At 35.9% G+C, this 16,697-nt stretch overlaps 1 protein-coding gene across 6 annotated transcripts in view; it reads left to right on the forward strand.

Annotated features, from left to right (window-relative positions):
• Positions 1 to 12,256, forward strand: part of LOC135111488 (uncharacterized) — a 39,526-nt gene extending 27,270 nt beyond the window's left edge. For all 6 annotated transcript variants that reach the window (XM_064024815.1, XM_064024840.1, XM_064024823.1 and 3 more), the window contains one exon: positions 10,374 to 12,256. In XM_064024815.1, coding sequence (XP_063880885.1) covers positions 10,374 to 12,113 — 1,740 coding nt within the window. In that variant the 3' untranslated portion in view covers positions 12,114 to 12,256. The remainder of the gene's footprint in view (positions 1 to 10,373) is intronic.
• Positions 12,257 to 16,697: the final 4,441 nt, after the last annotated feature.

Below are 16,697 nucleotides of genomic sequence, written 5' to 3' on the forward strand. Positions count from 1 at the left end.
GGTTCCGGAGTTGAGTAAGTTGAGCTATGAAGAGAGAATAAGAATGTTGGAAATTTCTACCCTTGAAAATAGGAGAGAGAGGGGGATTTAATAAACATGATAAATGATAAATGATAGAATTGATAAATGATAAATGTTATGGAAAAAGTGGACAAAGAACATTTTATAAATTTAGACACATAGTACAAGGGGACAGTAAGAAGTTGAAGAAAGTTAACCATAGATGAGACATCAAAAAGTATAGTTTTCCTTATAGAAGTGTGAACAAATGGAATTAACTCAGTGAAGACATTGTCAATGCTGTAACTGTCCATGGTTTTAAGACCAAACTGGATAGATTTAGAGACGGGATACTATGAGATTCCTCCCCTTGCATAAACCACAACTAGGCAAATACACACACACACACACACACACACACACGTCTCGTCGTCAAGTAAGCAAGCAGCAATCCAAGCTCCAGCAGAGAAAGATTTTGCTTGACCATGGCCACCACTCTGAGCCTAGAATGTATTCCCAGGTAGGAGCTGTGCTTAAGTAAAGTTGTCCTGTCTCCAGAAATAAAAAATAAGGGAAAATTTAAGTAATAATAGAAGTAATAAAATGAGTAAAAGCTTCAGCAAGGCAGATGCCATTGGTGAGAATGGAATGTTGCCAACAGGGTCACCATACCCAGGATTTGAGGAAGACCATGAACTTCATGGAAAAATGCAAGGAAAGTGGTTTTATTGGAGAGGATGATCAGTGACCTTATTGAAAGAGTGAAAAAAATAGAAAAAAACAACATGACCTGGAAGAGGAAAACAAAGAATTGAAATCACTATGTGCCGATCTAATAACAAAATTGAAGGAAAACAATGATATTGTTAAAAAACAATAGAGATGAAAAGTGAACATCAAATCTGGAGGAAGGAAAAAGAGGAAGAAAAAGTTAATTTTACAGAAATCATAGAAGCACAAAAGAAGGAAAAGACAGATTTAAGTAAAGTAACTGTGAAAGTGATCAAACAGAAGGAATTGATGGTAAGGGACTCAGTAGACAAAAAGAAATGTATTGTTATATATGGATTAAAAGAGGAAACAGAGCCAGTAAGATACAAGAGGGAAAAGAACAAAAAAAAAGGTAGCAGAGGACGTTATAAGAAATATACAGAAAGGTAAGGACTGGATAAGTGAAACTGAGGAAATGCATAGAATGGGGAATTATACAGAAGGAGAGCGACCACTGAAAGTAAAATTTAGGGCACAAACAACAGCCATATAAGTAATATCGTATGTGTGGAAACTGGACAAGATAGAGCAATACAGGAAAGTTTGGATAAAGAGGGACATGAATGAGGAGGAGAAACTCAAGGTAAACAATTTAATAAAAGAAGCAAAGGCAAAAAACAAGAACAATGGAGGAAGAGAAAAAAAAGTTCTGTTGGAAGGTAAAAGATGAGAGGCTCAGGAAGTGGTATCTGACAAAAAAAGGATAGAAAATGTAAATAATGTATGGAAATATATAAAGTTGGCAGTGGCATATACAAATATAAATGGTTTGATATCAACATTGCGAGAATTGATTAACTATATTAAGATAAAACATCCCGGCATCATGGGCATTACTGAAGTTAAACTAAATGAAACAACAGAAGTAATAAGAAAGGGGGAGGAGTCATGTTACTTACAAAGAAGAGTATAACAGTGGAAGATGTCAAAATGAGAGGAGGAATGGCAGAAGTAATTAGAATTAAAACAAAACAGAAGGGAGAAGGAAAAAGAGATTTTGCAGTGGCTTATGTACCCCCAAAGACGAATACATGGACACAAGAGGATTATAAATTATTGTTAAGAGATACTAGTAACTGTTTGGAGAGAATACTGGCAGAGAGTAACAATATAACACTTATGGGTGACTTTAATTGCAAGGAGGTATGCTGGGAAGAGTGGACCACGGACGGGGGAGAAGAGTCATGGGGATATATGCTTCTAAATTTAGTAATGACAAACACTATGACCCAGTGGATTGGAGAAAATACAAGATTTTTGGGTAATGAAGAGACATCAAGGCTAGACTTGTTGTTTACAAAGGAAATGGACATCATTGAAGGAATAAATTATCAGTGCCCACTAGGTAAAAGTGACCATCTGTTAATTGAATTCAGTATAGGCAGTGGTCCAATAGAAAATAGGAATTAAATTTACAGGAATGGGAGATATGATTACAGGAAAGCAGATTTTATCAGGTTGAGGGAATATTTTGCAGAGGTTAAATGGAAACAACTGTTCATGGCAAGTAATATGCAGGAAAAGTGGGATATATTCATGGAAATTTATAATGAAGGGGTTAGTAGATATGTACCAAAGATCAAAATAAAGGAAGTGAAAAAGAAAAAAAATGGTTTAATATGAGATGTATAACAGCAAGAAAAGAAAAAGAAGCAGCATAGAATAGATGGAGAATAAAAGGAGAAAGTGAGAAATGGGAAGAATTCAAGAAGGCAAGAAACGAATATATCATAATCCTGAGAGAAGAAGAAAGGAATTATGAGAAAGATATAGTTAACAAATGCAAAGATGAGCCAAAGTTATTCTTCAGATATGTGAATGGGAAGATGAAAAACAGGCAAACAATAGATAAATTAACGAAAGATGACATTACATATGAAGGTACATGGTTACAAGCAGAATGGGGAGTTTTCGGAACTAAACCGCTAGATGTCGTTGCTGCTCATCTAACTGTAGGGAAGAGAGCTAAAATATTGTTGTAGTAAATCCCAGGTGTGTAAAGATGCATAGAACATTGATCATCATGATACTATTGAAATGATGTATCAACTTTTCAATATCTGGTATGGATAATATTGAGAGAATGTGGTCAAATTATCTTAAATAGCATTATCTTAAATAAAGCATATTACAAGTATAAAAACTATTGATTTGGACAATGAAAAAAAAAAATCACACTATGCTATATAGTATGACACAACCTACTCAGTAACATCGTGATATATGGCTTTTTTTTTTTTTTTTTTTTTTTTTTTTTTTTTTTGTGGGGATTTTAGCATCCCTCTCATGAAGCAAGTGACAAGGCAAAGTAATCGAGAACCAAAACAAACATCTCTCAGGTGATCCTGCTGCTGTTGTAGTGTCCAGCTACTGTAATCCATTGCTTAGAGCGTAGTGGAGATGGGCACCGCAGCAACATTCAACTTCTTGCCCAACTATGTGTTTCTCAAGTTCAACCAGTGCAGCCGAGTCAGGTGTTTGTTTTGGTTAGAGATACAGCATTACTATCGCCAGGACACTCGAGTTGCCAATTTTTTTAATTAAAATTGCCGTTTCCATAAACTAGGAAGGAGATCCATGTAATTTGGACTTTTGACTGTCACACACATGTTGCCTTTATGTTTACTGTCGTCTAGATTAAGACGTTTCCAATCAAGAGTGTATTCATTTGAAAATCTTAAGATGACCAAATAAATCTAAATGCCAATTCACTAGAAAATCAACTCATATACATTTGTTCATGAAAAGAGTTTGAATTTACTTGTGTTACTACTTAGAAGGGATTACATAGAAAAATATATTATATAAGCCCATTGCATCTTCATGTAAATAGAATAACACTGTAGGTATATCTGACATTGCTTGTATGTGAGAGAAGAGTTTGTGTCTGCTGCCACCTGGTGACAACCACTAGTTCTGTAAACTCCCCATTAATGAACAAGTGCTTCCAGTCAGTATTCACCAAAGAAAGCAAATTTGAAGGAGAAAGAGCATGGCACAGAGACAATGTGATGAGAGAGATACAGGTGAACATAAGTGAAATTAAGAAGATTATGAAAGAATTGGATGCAAGTAAGGCTCAAGGACCGAATAGAGTGCCCAACTGGATACTTAAGGAATGTTGTGAACAACTGGCAGGAAGTATACACAATACTATAGTATGTTCTTTTAAGGAAGGAAAAATCCCTCTAGACTGGAAGAGAACCAATATTGTGCCCATTTTTAAAGGAGGTGGTAAAGAAGATCCATTGAATTACAGACCAATGTCCCTAACAAGTGTGGTGACAAAAATAGTGGAAAGAATAGTTAAAAACAGATGGATGGAATATTTAGAAGTAACACATACATTGACTGACAGACAATTTGGTTTCAGAAGTGGAAGATCTTGTGTCACGAATTTAGTGAGCTTTTATAGTAGAACAATTGATATAATTCAAGAGAGACTGTTTATTTAGACCTAAAAAAAGCATTTGATAGGTACATCATCAGTGACTGCTATGGAAAATTCAAAATATAGGAGATTTGCAAGGTAACACACTGAATTGGATTACAGAGTTCTTGAGGGACAGAGTAATAAGAACAGTAATTAAGGGAGAAAAATCAGAATGGTGTAGAGTTACAAGTGGAGTACCACAGGGGACAGTCTTAGCCCTCGTAATGTTTCTGGTGTATGTCAACGATATGATGGATGAGGTTGACAGTTATATAAGTCTGTTTGCAGATGATGCAAAATTATTGAAAAGAGTGGAAAACAATATGGATTGTGAAATATTACAGAAAGATCTAAATAAGATATATAAATGGTGTAAGAAAAGGGAAATAGAATTCAGTGCAAAGAAATGCAAGTTGATGGAATTGAGAAAAAGCAAAAGAAGACTGATTAATTCCTACACCATGGGAGAAGTGGAAATTAAGAAAACCAAAGAAGAAAAAGATTTGGGAATTACAATAAGTGATAATTTATCACCAGAAAAAACATGCAAACAAAATAGTTGGGGAAACCTATGAGTTACTAAGAAAGATGAAAGGGGCATTTGCTACATGGATGAAGAGATGATGAAATAGTTGATGGAATATGTGATTCGACCAAAACTGGAATATGCCACATTTGTTTGGTCACCCCATAATAAAAAGAAAATAAGGAAAATAGAAAGGATCCAAATATCTGCAACCAAATTGGTACCAAGTTTAAGAGATTTAACCTATGAAGAAAGATTAAGGAGATTGAAGCTTCCATCATTACAAGAGAGAAGAGAAAGAGGGGACCTGATTGCTATATACAGAGCTCTAAAGGGTAAGGATCAAGTTGACAAAGAAGACTTATTTGTGTGGGACTCGAGATACAAGAGGACATGGAGTGAAATTGAGGAAAACAGCAAGTAGAAGAAATATCAAGAAATGTGGTTTCCCAAATAGAAGCATAGAAATATGGAACAACTTAGATGAAACAGTGGTACAAGCAACAAATATTCATGAATTTAAAGTTAAGCTGGATGCTTATAGATATAGAGACAGGACAGCACAAGCATAGCTCTTTTCCTGTAAAACATAACTAGGTAATTAAACACACACACAATGAATGTGATTTAGTCTTGTAAATTTGTAAATACACAAATAGGTACATAGCTAGGATAATATACAAATAGAGACAAATCATTTAAATGTGGGATAAACAAGATTATGTTTCATGATCTTACTAAGCTGTTGATTGAGAATAACAGGTAGAATACAAGAAAGGGGTGAGATAAAAGCATATATTTAAGCACCATCCATACTGTCTCATGATGCACTGTGTTAATGGTGGTATTGAAAAGAGAGACTTTTAACAGCCATGCATTGATCTATCAACTCAAGATGTGTAGCTCATCATACACTATGATTCCTCACACCCTATGAGGCCATTCATACTTCTGGAATCAAGAAAGCTTGCATATTTGATAGCACACAAGTTGAGGAAAGGGAGATATCTTGAATAGTCAAGAAGAAAAAGGTGATACAAACAAGGAATGTTAGAGGATAAAGGTCACTAATAAATGAAAGCAATGCCCCTCTTCATGCAAGTGAGACCTGAGTCAGCCTATGCCAGAGGTCGGCAACCCAGAATTAGAGAAGAGCCACTTTCTTCAGACTTGACAGGAACCCAGTGCTGCTGGAGCCACAGCGTAAAACCTACTACAGATGTAGATTATGAAAGCTAATAAATTTCCTCCATACAAAAGTTAAATAATATAACCATAGACAAAATAATCATACAAATTTTACCATAGTAGTAGTAACAGTAGTAGTAGTAGTGGTTAATAATAATAATAATAATAATAATATTATTATTATTATTATTATTATTATTATTATTATTATTATTATTATTATTATTATTATTATTATTATTATTATTATTATATTACCATAATCATTATTATTAATGATGATTATATCAATAGAAATAGCAGCTGTCATAAAATAAACTATTATAATAATTAAGTAGGGAGACATTCATTTAACTTTATAATTCTATGATGGCAGCAAGCAAACAAATATGATATATTATTTTTCAAACATGTTAAGTATACTTACTATATCAGTATCTGGTCACCATGATGAGTTTAAACCGGAGAGAGAGAGAGAGAGAGAGAGAGAGAGAGAGAGAGAGAGAGAGAGAGAGAGAGAGAGAGAGAGAGAAAAGAAATGGATGGAAGTGTTGAGAGAGAGAGAGAGAGAGAGAGAGAGAGAGAGAGAGAGAGAGAGAGAGAGAGAGAGAGAGAATTAAGTCTTAATTAATGTGATTTCTGGTCCTGTGTTTTTTTTGAGAGATGCTCAATGTTTGGCAAATATGTTGTCGTTTTGAGTTTCAGGCAGCACTGCAGGCTTGCATCATTCAATCGGTTGCATAGTTTTTTTTTTTTTTATAAAGTTCATGCTAGAAAACACTTGTTCACACAGATAAGTAGATCCAAAAATAGGGAGAATGCCAAAGGCATATCTTTTCATGTCTGTAAGTGTCTGGTAAGGAATTCCACACTTCATACACAATCTGATCTCATTTTTGTAGCCCAGACAATTCAGTCCATTTGTGTTGAAATGCCAGTGTAGCATGTTGTTTCTCCAGGTTTTCAATATCAGAGACCATGCCTCTGAATTTTGAAGTCTACAAGTCTTTTCCTTGCAAATCAGCTAATTCCAGTTCCAGTTATGCTTGATTCACTCCAGTAAAAGCTAAAAAATTGAGTGAGTCTGTATCTGTATCAAGCGGGTTGATCACAATTGACAACGTGGCCTTTTCTTTTCTGAATTCTTGAAAACGTCCTTCAAAGGATTTTTTTTTTTCGTTTTCGTTAGTGCATTTTTTATGATATCAATATCAAGCTCAAAGTCTGTTCCTTTTCCAAATTGCTTTAAGGGGCGCAAATGGACGAGTTTACCTTAAAAAATGAGTTTTCTGTTTTTCTCCATATTCTCTTAGATTCAGGCAAGATGTTTCTAGGGAAAAGTTTAAATGCCATCAATGCATTAATTTAAAGGGCACTTGGTGAGCGTGCTGGCCTTTTAAATATCCTCTTTTACTAGTGTTGATGTTCTAGGTCTCATGAAGGCTAGAAATGTTCGGTTTTCACAGTTTTATTTTTGTGGCCTCTTACGCCTGATGTGGTTTCCCATATTTTGCAATCTCATGACTTATCACAGAACTGGCAGTAGATCTATCGTTGGAGGACTTCACCCATTTCACAAATACATTCTGACTCCGCTTTGCTCTGAGCTGCAGTTCCTCCACAGCTTTCTGGCATCTCCAACTGGATAATTTTCAGCAAAGTCATTGTTTCCTCTGAAAATGCCTCCAAGGTTTTTTATTGTTGGCCAGTTCTTCACTACATGTGAGGCACAAAGGATGCCCTTTAGAATTCTGAACAAAGGCAAAATGCTCGGTCATTCAACTCTCTATTTTCATTTTCAGTTTTCCTCTTCCCTAATGCCATTCCTCCAGTAATTGATTACGTCTTAATATCTCTCACTGAAGAAAAGGTCATAATAGCAGCAGCAGGAGTAGTAGTAGCAGTAGCAGTAGCTCTCTCTCTCTCTCTCTCTCTCTCTCTCTCTCTCTCTCTCTCTCTCTCTCTCTCTCTCTCTCTCTCTCTCTCTCTCTCTCTCTCTCTCTCTCTCTCTCTCTCTCTCTCTCTCTCTCTCTCTCTCTCTCTCTCTCTCTCTCTCTCATTTTTCTATGTGTCCTACGATAAGTTAGACAATTTTATGTAGGTGGCAGGAGCTGCACATCTCTTGAAAGAACCACATGCTGCTCCGGAGCCACAGGTTGCCGACCTCTAGCCTAGGCCATCAGCAAGAACTGATCTAGACTGCATCAGCAGGAAGACCTGTTGGCTGAAGCAAGCCTCCACCCCTTGCTCACTAGGATAGTAACATCTGACAGTTGAGAAAACTTTGAACTTGAGCAGGCTTCAAATGCACAACCACAAAATAGCAGCTTCCACAGTACCAGCCCGATACTGCTCTTTACATCGACGAAAAGAAAAACTGGACAAATGTAGATATGAAAACAAGAACTGTGTGCAGCTGAGACCTTATTATAACTAGATACAGTTCACATGCGCACGTGTGCGTGTGCACACACACACACACACACACACACACACACACACACACACACACACACACACACACACACACACAAGAAAAAAAAGAAAAAACTGAAAAGGATAGTGACAACCAAGAGCATATTAAAGATGGAAGAATAAATTTACAAACAAAGATTAAAGGAAATAGGCTTACTAGCAAATGAAGTTAAGAAGGGACAGGAGATGATCACAATTTACAAATTGATGAACAGGGTGGAAGAAAAGATAATGAGAGCCTGTTGTTGAGGAAGGAAATTCCAAAAGAGGATATACAAAAAGAATATATATATATATATATATATATATATATATATATATATATATATATATATATATATATATATATATATATATAAATATATATATATGAAAAATAATAATAAATTAAGGAAATATGCAATGGGAGATCCTTGGATTACATAACTGGGCATGTAAGTCTGGGATGGAGTAAATGGCAAGGTAAAATCAGCATTGACTGTGCATCATTTGAAGAAAAGACTGGGTAGATGTACTAGATTTGGAGATGGGACTACATAAGTGTAGATCACTCTAAGTTACAATTACCTGTTGTGGATAAATACGTATACATACTGCAAGATTATCAAAAGAAATATCAAGTTACAAAAATTGTGCAATCAATAAGCAGAACAAGAAATGAACAATGGAATTCAGTGTCCACAAGTATTATGTAATAAAGAGACTTCCCAGTTGATGGATAAAACTATGAAATGAAAGATAATTGCTACAGTGATCAGATAAAATGGAATATACTGCTATTGTGTGGTACTGATGTGACAGCATATGTGATGAATGTATAATCCTCTACCTTGAAGCATGAAAATAATGAAATTTATGTGAAGGTAGACTATTTTGAATGCCATAAGAAATTTTCACTGGAGATTGAATCTCTGTCAGGACATTCACAGAAATTAAAAGGATGATTTCCAAGGTCAGAGTGAAATTTCATCAGACTGGCTGTCCTGTCACTATATATATATATATATATATATATATATATATATATATATATATATATATATATATATATATATATATATATATATATATATATATATATAAAGGATATAGAGAATGATAACCAAGTTGGAAGAATTAACTTATGAAGAAAGCTAAGGTTAAGAGAAATAGATGTACTAACATTGGAATGAAGAAAATAAAAGGGCACTAATGATTTACAAATTCTTATATAGGACTGAAGAAACAAATAAAACTAGGGTTCAGGGGAGAAAAAGCATCTGGATACACTGGGACACAAAAAAGGAGATGTTTAAACAACAAAGCATTATAAAAAAAATTTCCATAGAAATACTGAAATGAAAGAAAAGGTTGTATCAGCAAAGATTGTGCACAAAATGAAAGATTTGATAAAATTAATGTAGATAGGAAAGCAGGACCACACAAGGCCTTGTAAGCACATGCACAATTTTTAGCAATGTGTCTTATGAATCATGCATATCTCACTCTTGTATATTAGAGGAAAAATCACAATGCTGCAATGAAAGGATTTCTTAATTTTGTTTAACTCCTGTGTCTTTACTTTGTCCTCAGCTTCCTTTCCATCCATCTTTTTTTTTTTTTATAGTCCATCTCTCTCACTCCATTGTCTGTTGGTGCTCATTTCACATATCAGATGATGTGCTCACTCCTCATTTTCTGGTAATATAACCTGATTGTATCTTCATTGTATGAGTTGCTTTTAAACTGTAGTCATGCTCTAGCATTTAACTTCACATGAAATTTTTTTGTATATATTTCTAGAATTATTCACTGCAGCTTCTATTTATCCTTGTTCAGGAAAATTGTATCATCTGCAGTTTTTAAATCCTATCTTTCCTCATGAGTGTAATGCCCTATAGACAAAACTCTTCCTTGATTAAGCCAAGCCAACATAATGGATTATGGAAAATGAACAATATGAAAAAGGAAAAAAGTTTGAAAACAAATGTTTCCTTTCAGAGTGAAGAATGGAACCCCAACCATTTTGCCAAGTATTATTTTCAAGTTTTTCTTGAGGATGAAGAAGAAAATTCATTGTTTATGGACAGCTGGATTTATCTTGACCAAGAAGCAGATGAGGAACTGTCTTGTGCCAAAGAATACCAGTCTCCTCATCAAGATGTAACAGACATCACAAAAAAATTAGGAGATGGGTGTAAGTTAAGTCAAGCTGAATCATGCCCATGCAACTCATCAGCAGAAGACAATCAGCGTAATTTCCCTGTGACAGTACCTCATTTTCAAAATATCCATAAAACTTCAATAGAACATACACCAAAAGAAGACAGTGCTAGTGAAACAACTTGCACAGATGTTTCAGAAGTGTGTTCATCAGAGCCACCTCCTAAGGCTTTATACAATAGAACAGATGTCAGTGAACATGCTATGGTTGTGTATGGTGTAGAAGGTGAAAATAGTGTCAAAACATCAGACAGTAGTGTTGTTGAAACACCAGGCACAGTTTCTGAATCATTTTTATCTGTGATAGCTGATGATATAGGTTTTAATGAAACCCATACACAGTCATCAGATGTGTGTAGTTCAGGTGAAAATATTGCTAAAACATCTGACAATTTTGTTACTAGATCAACTGACATTGTCTCCAAATCAGTGTCATCTGAGGTAGTTGATGCTGATATAGATAGTGATGAAACCAATACATATTCTTCAGATCTCTGCATTTCAAAAGATAAAAATACTGCTGAAACACTTGCTAGTGGTGTTGATAAATCATCAGACATTATTTATAAATCATTGTTATCTGTGACAGCTAATGATATCATAGACTGTAATGAAACCAGTACACATCCATCACATATGTATTCAAAAGTGAAAAGTAAATTACCTGACATCCATTCTTCCAAATCATTCCTGCATGAGGTAATGAATTCTGCTAGAGACTCCAGTGAAACTTACATGTATTCTACAGATATGTGCAGTGTAAAAGAGGAGAATATTAAGGAAACTCCTCACACTCATGTCTCTAAGACTTCTTCATCTGAAACAGTTAAATTTGACATGGACCCATTCATTAAATCAGAAAGTAATTGTCCTTCCAAAAGAGAAATAAAACCAATCTCTTCTAAGATTCAAAAGAAGAACTCTTTTGAAGATATGGAAGTAACAATTATTGATGATGATGATGATGAGCCACAAATAATTACTTCTGATGATGAGGCACCAATAGTTATTTCTGATGACAAGGATTCTGATTCCAGTGATATTGAAATAATATATGTTGGAGCACATCAGTTATTAAGTGCTTGTACTGCCATCAAAGATGAGAAGCCTCCTTTAGACAAGAAAATCAAACATGAACATCAAAAAAAAAATTATACTAATGTTATTCCAGCAAATTATAGTAGTGATTTAATGATATGTAAGGAAATCACAGTGTCACAACTCACAACCCACAGACCACAAAAAGCAGTGGAACATCCAAAGACTTCAAGCAGTTATTGCTCAGATGTAATCCAAGAAAGAAAAAATTACTCTTCTAATCCAGAAATTATAAATCTAGAACCATCAAAACTAGGAAGAAAAAGAAAAAGAAGAGAACACAAATCTCCTAGGATTTCTCTCACTAATGTAGACAGTGTTTTCATTCCTAATGAAAAAAATTTAGTTAGACTTGAACAAAAATATGTACATAATGACAGAAGTGACTCATTTATTAACATGCAACTCAGAAACTATTAGATACAGAAAAAAATATATGAATATATTTAACTACTATAACATCTGATTGATGACATAGTTGGTGCTGAAAGTGTATTTATTCTTACGAGAATAAGGTACTCAGTAATTAACTTTTTTGGTAAATAAATTTTAAATATTTAGCACTTTTTGTTTAATTATTATGTTAACCCCTTTGATATGTAGGCATATGTGACAAAAAAGAAATGATCAGATTTAGTATGGATAAGAAGAGGAAGAGCTAATGCAGGAACATAGTATATATTTAAAGTTGAAGCTGTATAACAGAGCAAAATTCAGTTCTGTGGAATATAAGAACTGAAGAGAGGAAAAATAACATATTAATAAAGGAATCATTGGACAAGGAAGATGACTGTTGCACAGTGGCATGTATGGAGTGTTCTCACTCTGTCCAGTAAGTTTTTGTCAGGTTTAAAACAACCCCTTTGTCATGACTTCTTATTTGAATAGGACTATTGCTGTGATTATTATCACAGATCAAATTTATTTTGTTTTTAAGATACAGATGTATTAGTATATCATATATACGAGTATATATATATATATATATATATATATATATATATATATATATATATATATATATATATATATATATATATATATATATATATATATATGAGGGGCACCAGCAAAGTGCAACAAAAATCCAATAAAAAAAAAGGCCAACTGAGATGCCAGTCCCTGAATAGGGTTCAAAGCAGTAGTAAAAAAATTTAAGGATAGGTGTTTTGAAACCCTCTTGAAAGAGTTCAAATCATAGGAAGGAGGAAATACAAAAGCAGGCAGGGAGTTCCAAAGTTTACCAGAGAAAGGGATGAATGATTGAGAATACTGGTTAACTCTTGGATTAGAGAGGTGGACAGAATAGGGGTGAGAGAAAGAAGAAAGTCTTGTGTAGCAAGGCCGCAGGAGGAAGGTAGGCATGCAGTTAGCAAGATTGGAAAAGCAGTTAGCATGAAAATAGTGGTAGAAGATAGCAAGAGATGCAATATTGCAGCAATGAGAGAAAGGCTGAAAACAGTCAGTTAAAGGAAAGAAGTTAATAAGTTGAAATGCTTTTGATTCCACCATGTCTAATAGAGCAATATGAGTGGAACCCCCCCAGACATGTGAAATATACTCCATACATGGACAGATAAGGCCCCTGTACAGAGTTAGCAGCTAGGGGAGAGAGAAAAACTGGCAAAGACAATTCAGAATGCCTAACTTCATAGAAGCTATTTATGCTAGAGATGAGATGTGAAGTTTCCAGTTGAAATTATATGTGAAGGGCAGACCAAGGATATTAAGTGTAGAAGACAGGGACAGTTGAGTGTCATTGAAGACAAGGGGATAATTATCTGGAAGGTTGTGTCAAGTTAACAGATGCAGGAATTGAGTTTCTGAGGCATTGAACAATACTAAGTTTGCTCTGCCCCAATCAGAAATCAAGCATTCTGTGGCTCCCCTGGGTGAGCTGTTTACTTCCTGAAGGGTTGGATGTCTATGAAAAGACATGGAAAAGTGTGAAGTGGTATCATCAGCATAGGAGTGGATAGGAGAAGATGTTTGGTTTAGATCACTGGTGAATAATAGGAAGAGAGTGAGTGACTGGACAAAACCCTGAAGAACATCACTTAGGAGAAGAACAATAACCATCTGCCACAGTAGCAATAGAACTGTCAGAAAAGAAACTTGAGATAAAGTTACAGAGAGAAGGATAGAAGTTGTACGAGGGCAGTTTGGAAATCAAAGCTTTGTGCCAGTCTCTGTCAAAAGCCTTTGATATGTCTAAAGCAAAAGCAAATGTTTCGCCAAAATCCCTAAAAGAGGATGACCAAGACTCGTAAGGAAAGCCAGATCACTAGTAGAGCAACCTAAACAAAACCCATGCTGACGATCAGATAGAAAGTTGTGAAGTGATAGATGTTTAAGAATCTTCCTGTTGAGGACAGATTCAAAAACTTTAAAACAGACAAGAAATGAAAGTAGTAGGATGGTAATTTGAGGGATTGGAGCAGTCACCCTTTTCAGGAACAGACTGAATGTAGGCAGATTTTCAGCCAGAGGGAAAGGTAGATTTTGATAGACAGAGTTGGAAGAGTTTATTTTCATTTATTTATCTATTTATCTATTTTATTTATTTTATTTTTTTATGTAGGAGGGACACCAGCCAAGAGCAACAAAAAAAAAAAAAGGCCCACTGAGATGCTGGTCCCAGAATAGAGTCCAAAGCAGTAATAAAAAATTTAAGGATAAGTGTCTTGAAACCTCCCTCTTGAAGGAATTCAAGTCACAGCAAGGTGGAAATACAGAAGCAAGCAGGGAGTTCGAGAGTTTACCTGAGAAAGGGATGAATGATAGAATACTGGTTAACTCTTGCATTAGAGAGGTGGACAGAATAGGGGTGAGAGAAAGAAGAAAGTCTTGTGCAGTGAGGCTGTGGGAGAAGAGGAGGCACACAGTTAGCAAGATCAGAAGAGCAGTTAGCATGAAAATAGCAGTAGAAGATAGCAAGAGATGCAACACTGGGGCGATGAGAAAGAGGCTGAAGACAGTCAGTTACAGGAGAGGTGATGTTACGAAAAGTTTTTGATTCCATCCTGTCTAGAAGAGCAGTATGAGTGGAACCTCCCCCCAAACATGTGAAGTATACTCCATACATGGACAGATAAGGCCCCTGTACACAGTTAGCAGCTGGAATGGTGAGAAAACTGGCAGAAACATCTCAGAACACCTAACTTTACAGAACCTGTTTTAGCTTAGAAATGAGATGTGGAGTTTCCAGTTTAGATTATAAGTAAAGGACAGACTGAGGATGTTCAGTGTAGAAGAGGAGGACAGTTGAGTGTCATTGAAGAAGAGGGGATAGTTGTCTGGAAGGATGCATTGAGTTGATAGATGGAGGAATTGAGTTTTACGAGGCATTGAACAATTCTAAGTTTACTCTATCCCAGTCAAGAATTTTAGAGATCAGAAGTCAGTCATTCTATGGCTTCCCTATGTGAACTATTTACTTCCTGAAGGGTTGGACATCTATGAAAAGATGTGGAAAACTGCAGGGTGTTATCATCAGCATAGGAGTGGATAGGACAAGAAGCTTGGTTTAGAAGATTGTAGATGAATACAGTAAAATCCCTCTCATCCGGCATTCGAGTATCCGGCAGCTTCAAGTATCCGGCACATTTTTCCCCGAGCCTTAAAATCAATAAAAAATCAATGTGTACTCATAAAATCGATTAAAATTCCCGCGCGAGGCATACTTGTCCCCTCGGCACCAGAGCGCACTGCTTCACGCCACCCGCGGCCCACTGCACTGTGTTTACTCAGTGACTCAGTCCCGCATGTGCACTGTTTATCACCTGACGCCTTCATCATGCCTAAAGTTGTAGAAAAGAGGAAGCGTGTTGTGCTTACACTTAAGCAGCTGATCAGATCAGCTGCTGATTAAGATCAGCTGATCTTTATGGTAAGATGTGTGAGTGTAGGGTGGTGATTGTGGACATAATTTCACTTCTATTCAAGTATCCAGCATGTCGGCGGTCCCGTTGATGCCAGATAAGAGGGATTTTACTGTAATAGGAAGAGAGTGGGTGACAGGACAGAATCCTAAGAAATACCACTGTTAATAGATGTAGGAGAAGAACAGTGACCGTCTACCACAGCACCAATAGAACAGTCAGAAAGAAAACTTGAGATGAAGAGTGAAGGATAGAAGCCATAGGAGGGTAGTTTGGAAATCAAAGCTTTGTGCCAGACTCTATCAAAAGATTTTGAAATGTCTAAGATAAAATTGAAAGTTTCACCAAAATTCTTAAAAGAGGATGATCAAAACTCAGTAAGGAAAGCCAGATCTCCAGTAGAGCGGCCTTGACGGAACTCATACTGATGATCAGATAGAAGGATGTGAAGTGATAGATGTTTAAGAATCTACTGTTGAGGATAAATTCAAAGACTTTAGATAGGCAGGAAATTAAAGCAATAGGACAGTAGTTTGAGGGATTACAATGGTCACCTTTTTTATGAAGAGGCTGGATGTAGGCAAACATCCAGCAAGAAGGAAAGGTAGAGTTTTTTTTTTTTTTTTTTTTTTTTGTAGGAAGGATACTGGCCAAGGGCAACAAAAATCTAATAAAAAAAATGCCCACTGAAATGCCAGTCCCATAAAAGGGTCAAAGCAGTGGTCAAAAATTGGTGGATAAGTGTCTTGAAACCTCCCTCTTGAAGGAATTCAAGTCATAGGAAGGTGGAAATACAGAAGCAGGCAGGGAGTTCCAGAGTTTACCAGAGAAAGGGATGAATGATTGAGAATACTGGTTAACTCTTGCGTTAGAGAGGTGGACAGAATAGGGGTGAGAGAAAGAAGAAAGTCTTGTGCAGCGAGGCCGCGGAAGGAGGGGAGGCATGCAGTTAGCAAGATCAGAAGAGCAATTGGCATGAAAATAGCGGTAGAAGACAGCTAGATATGCAACATTGCAGCGGTGAGAGAGGGGCTGAAGACAGTCAGTTAGAGGAGAGGAGTTGATGAGACGAAAAGCTTTTGATTCCACCCTGTCTAGAAGAGCAGTATGAGTGGAACCCCCC

The sequence above is a fragment of the Scylla paramamosain genome, chromosome 2, assembly GCF_035594125.1.
Source record: "Scylla paramamosain isolate STU-SP2022 chromosome 2, ASM3559412v1, whole genome shotgun sequence".
NCBI lineage: Eukaryota > Metazoa > Arthropoda > Malacostraca > Decapoda > Portunidae > Scylla > Scylla paramamosain.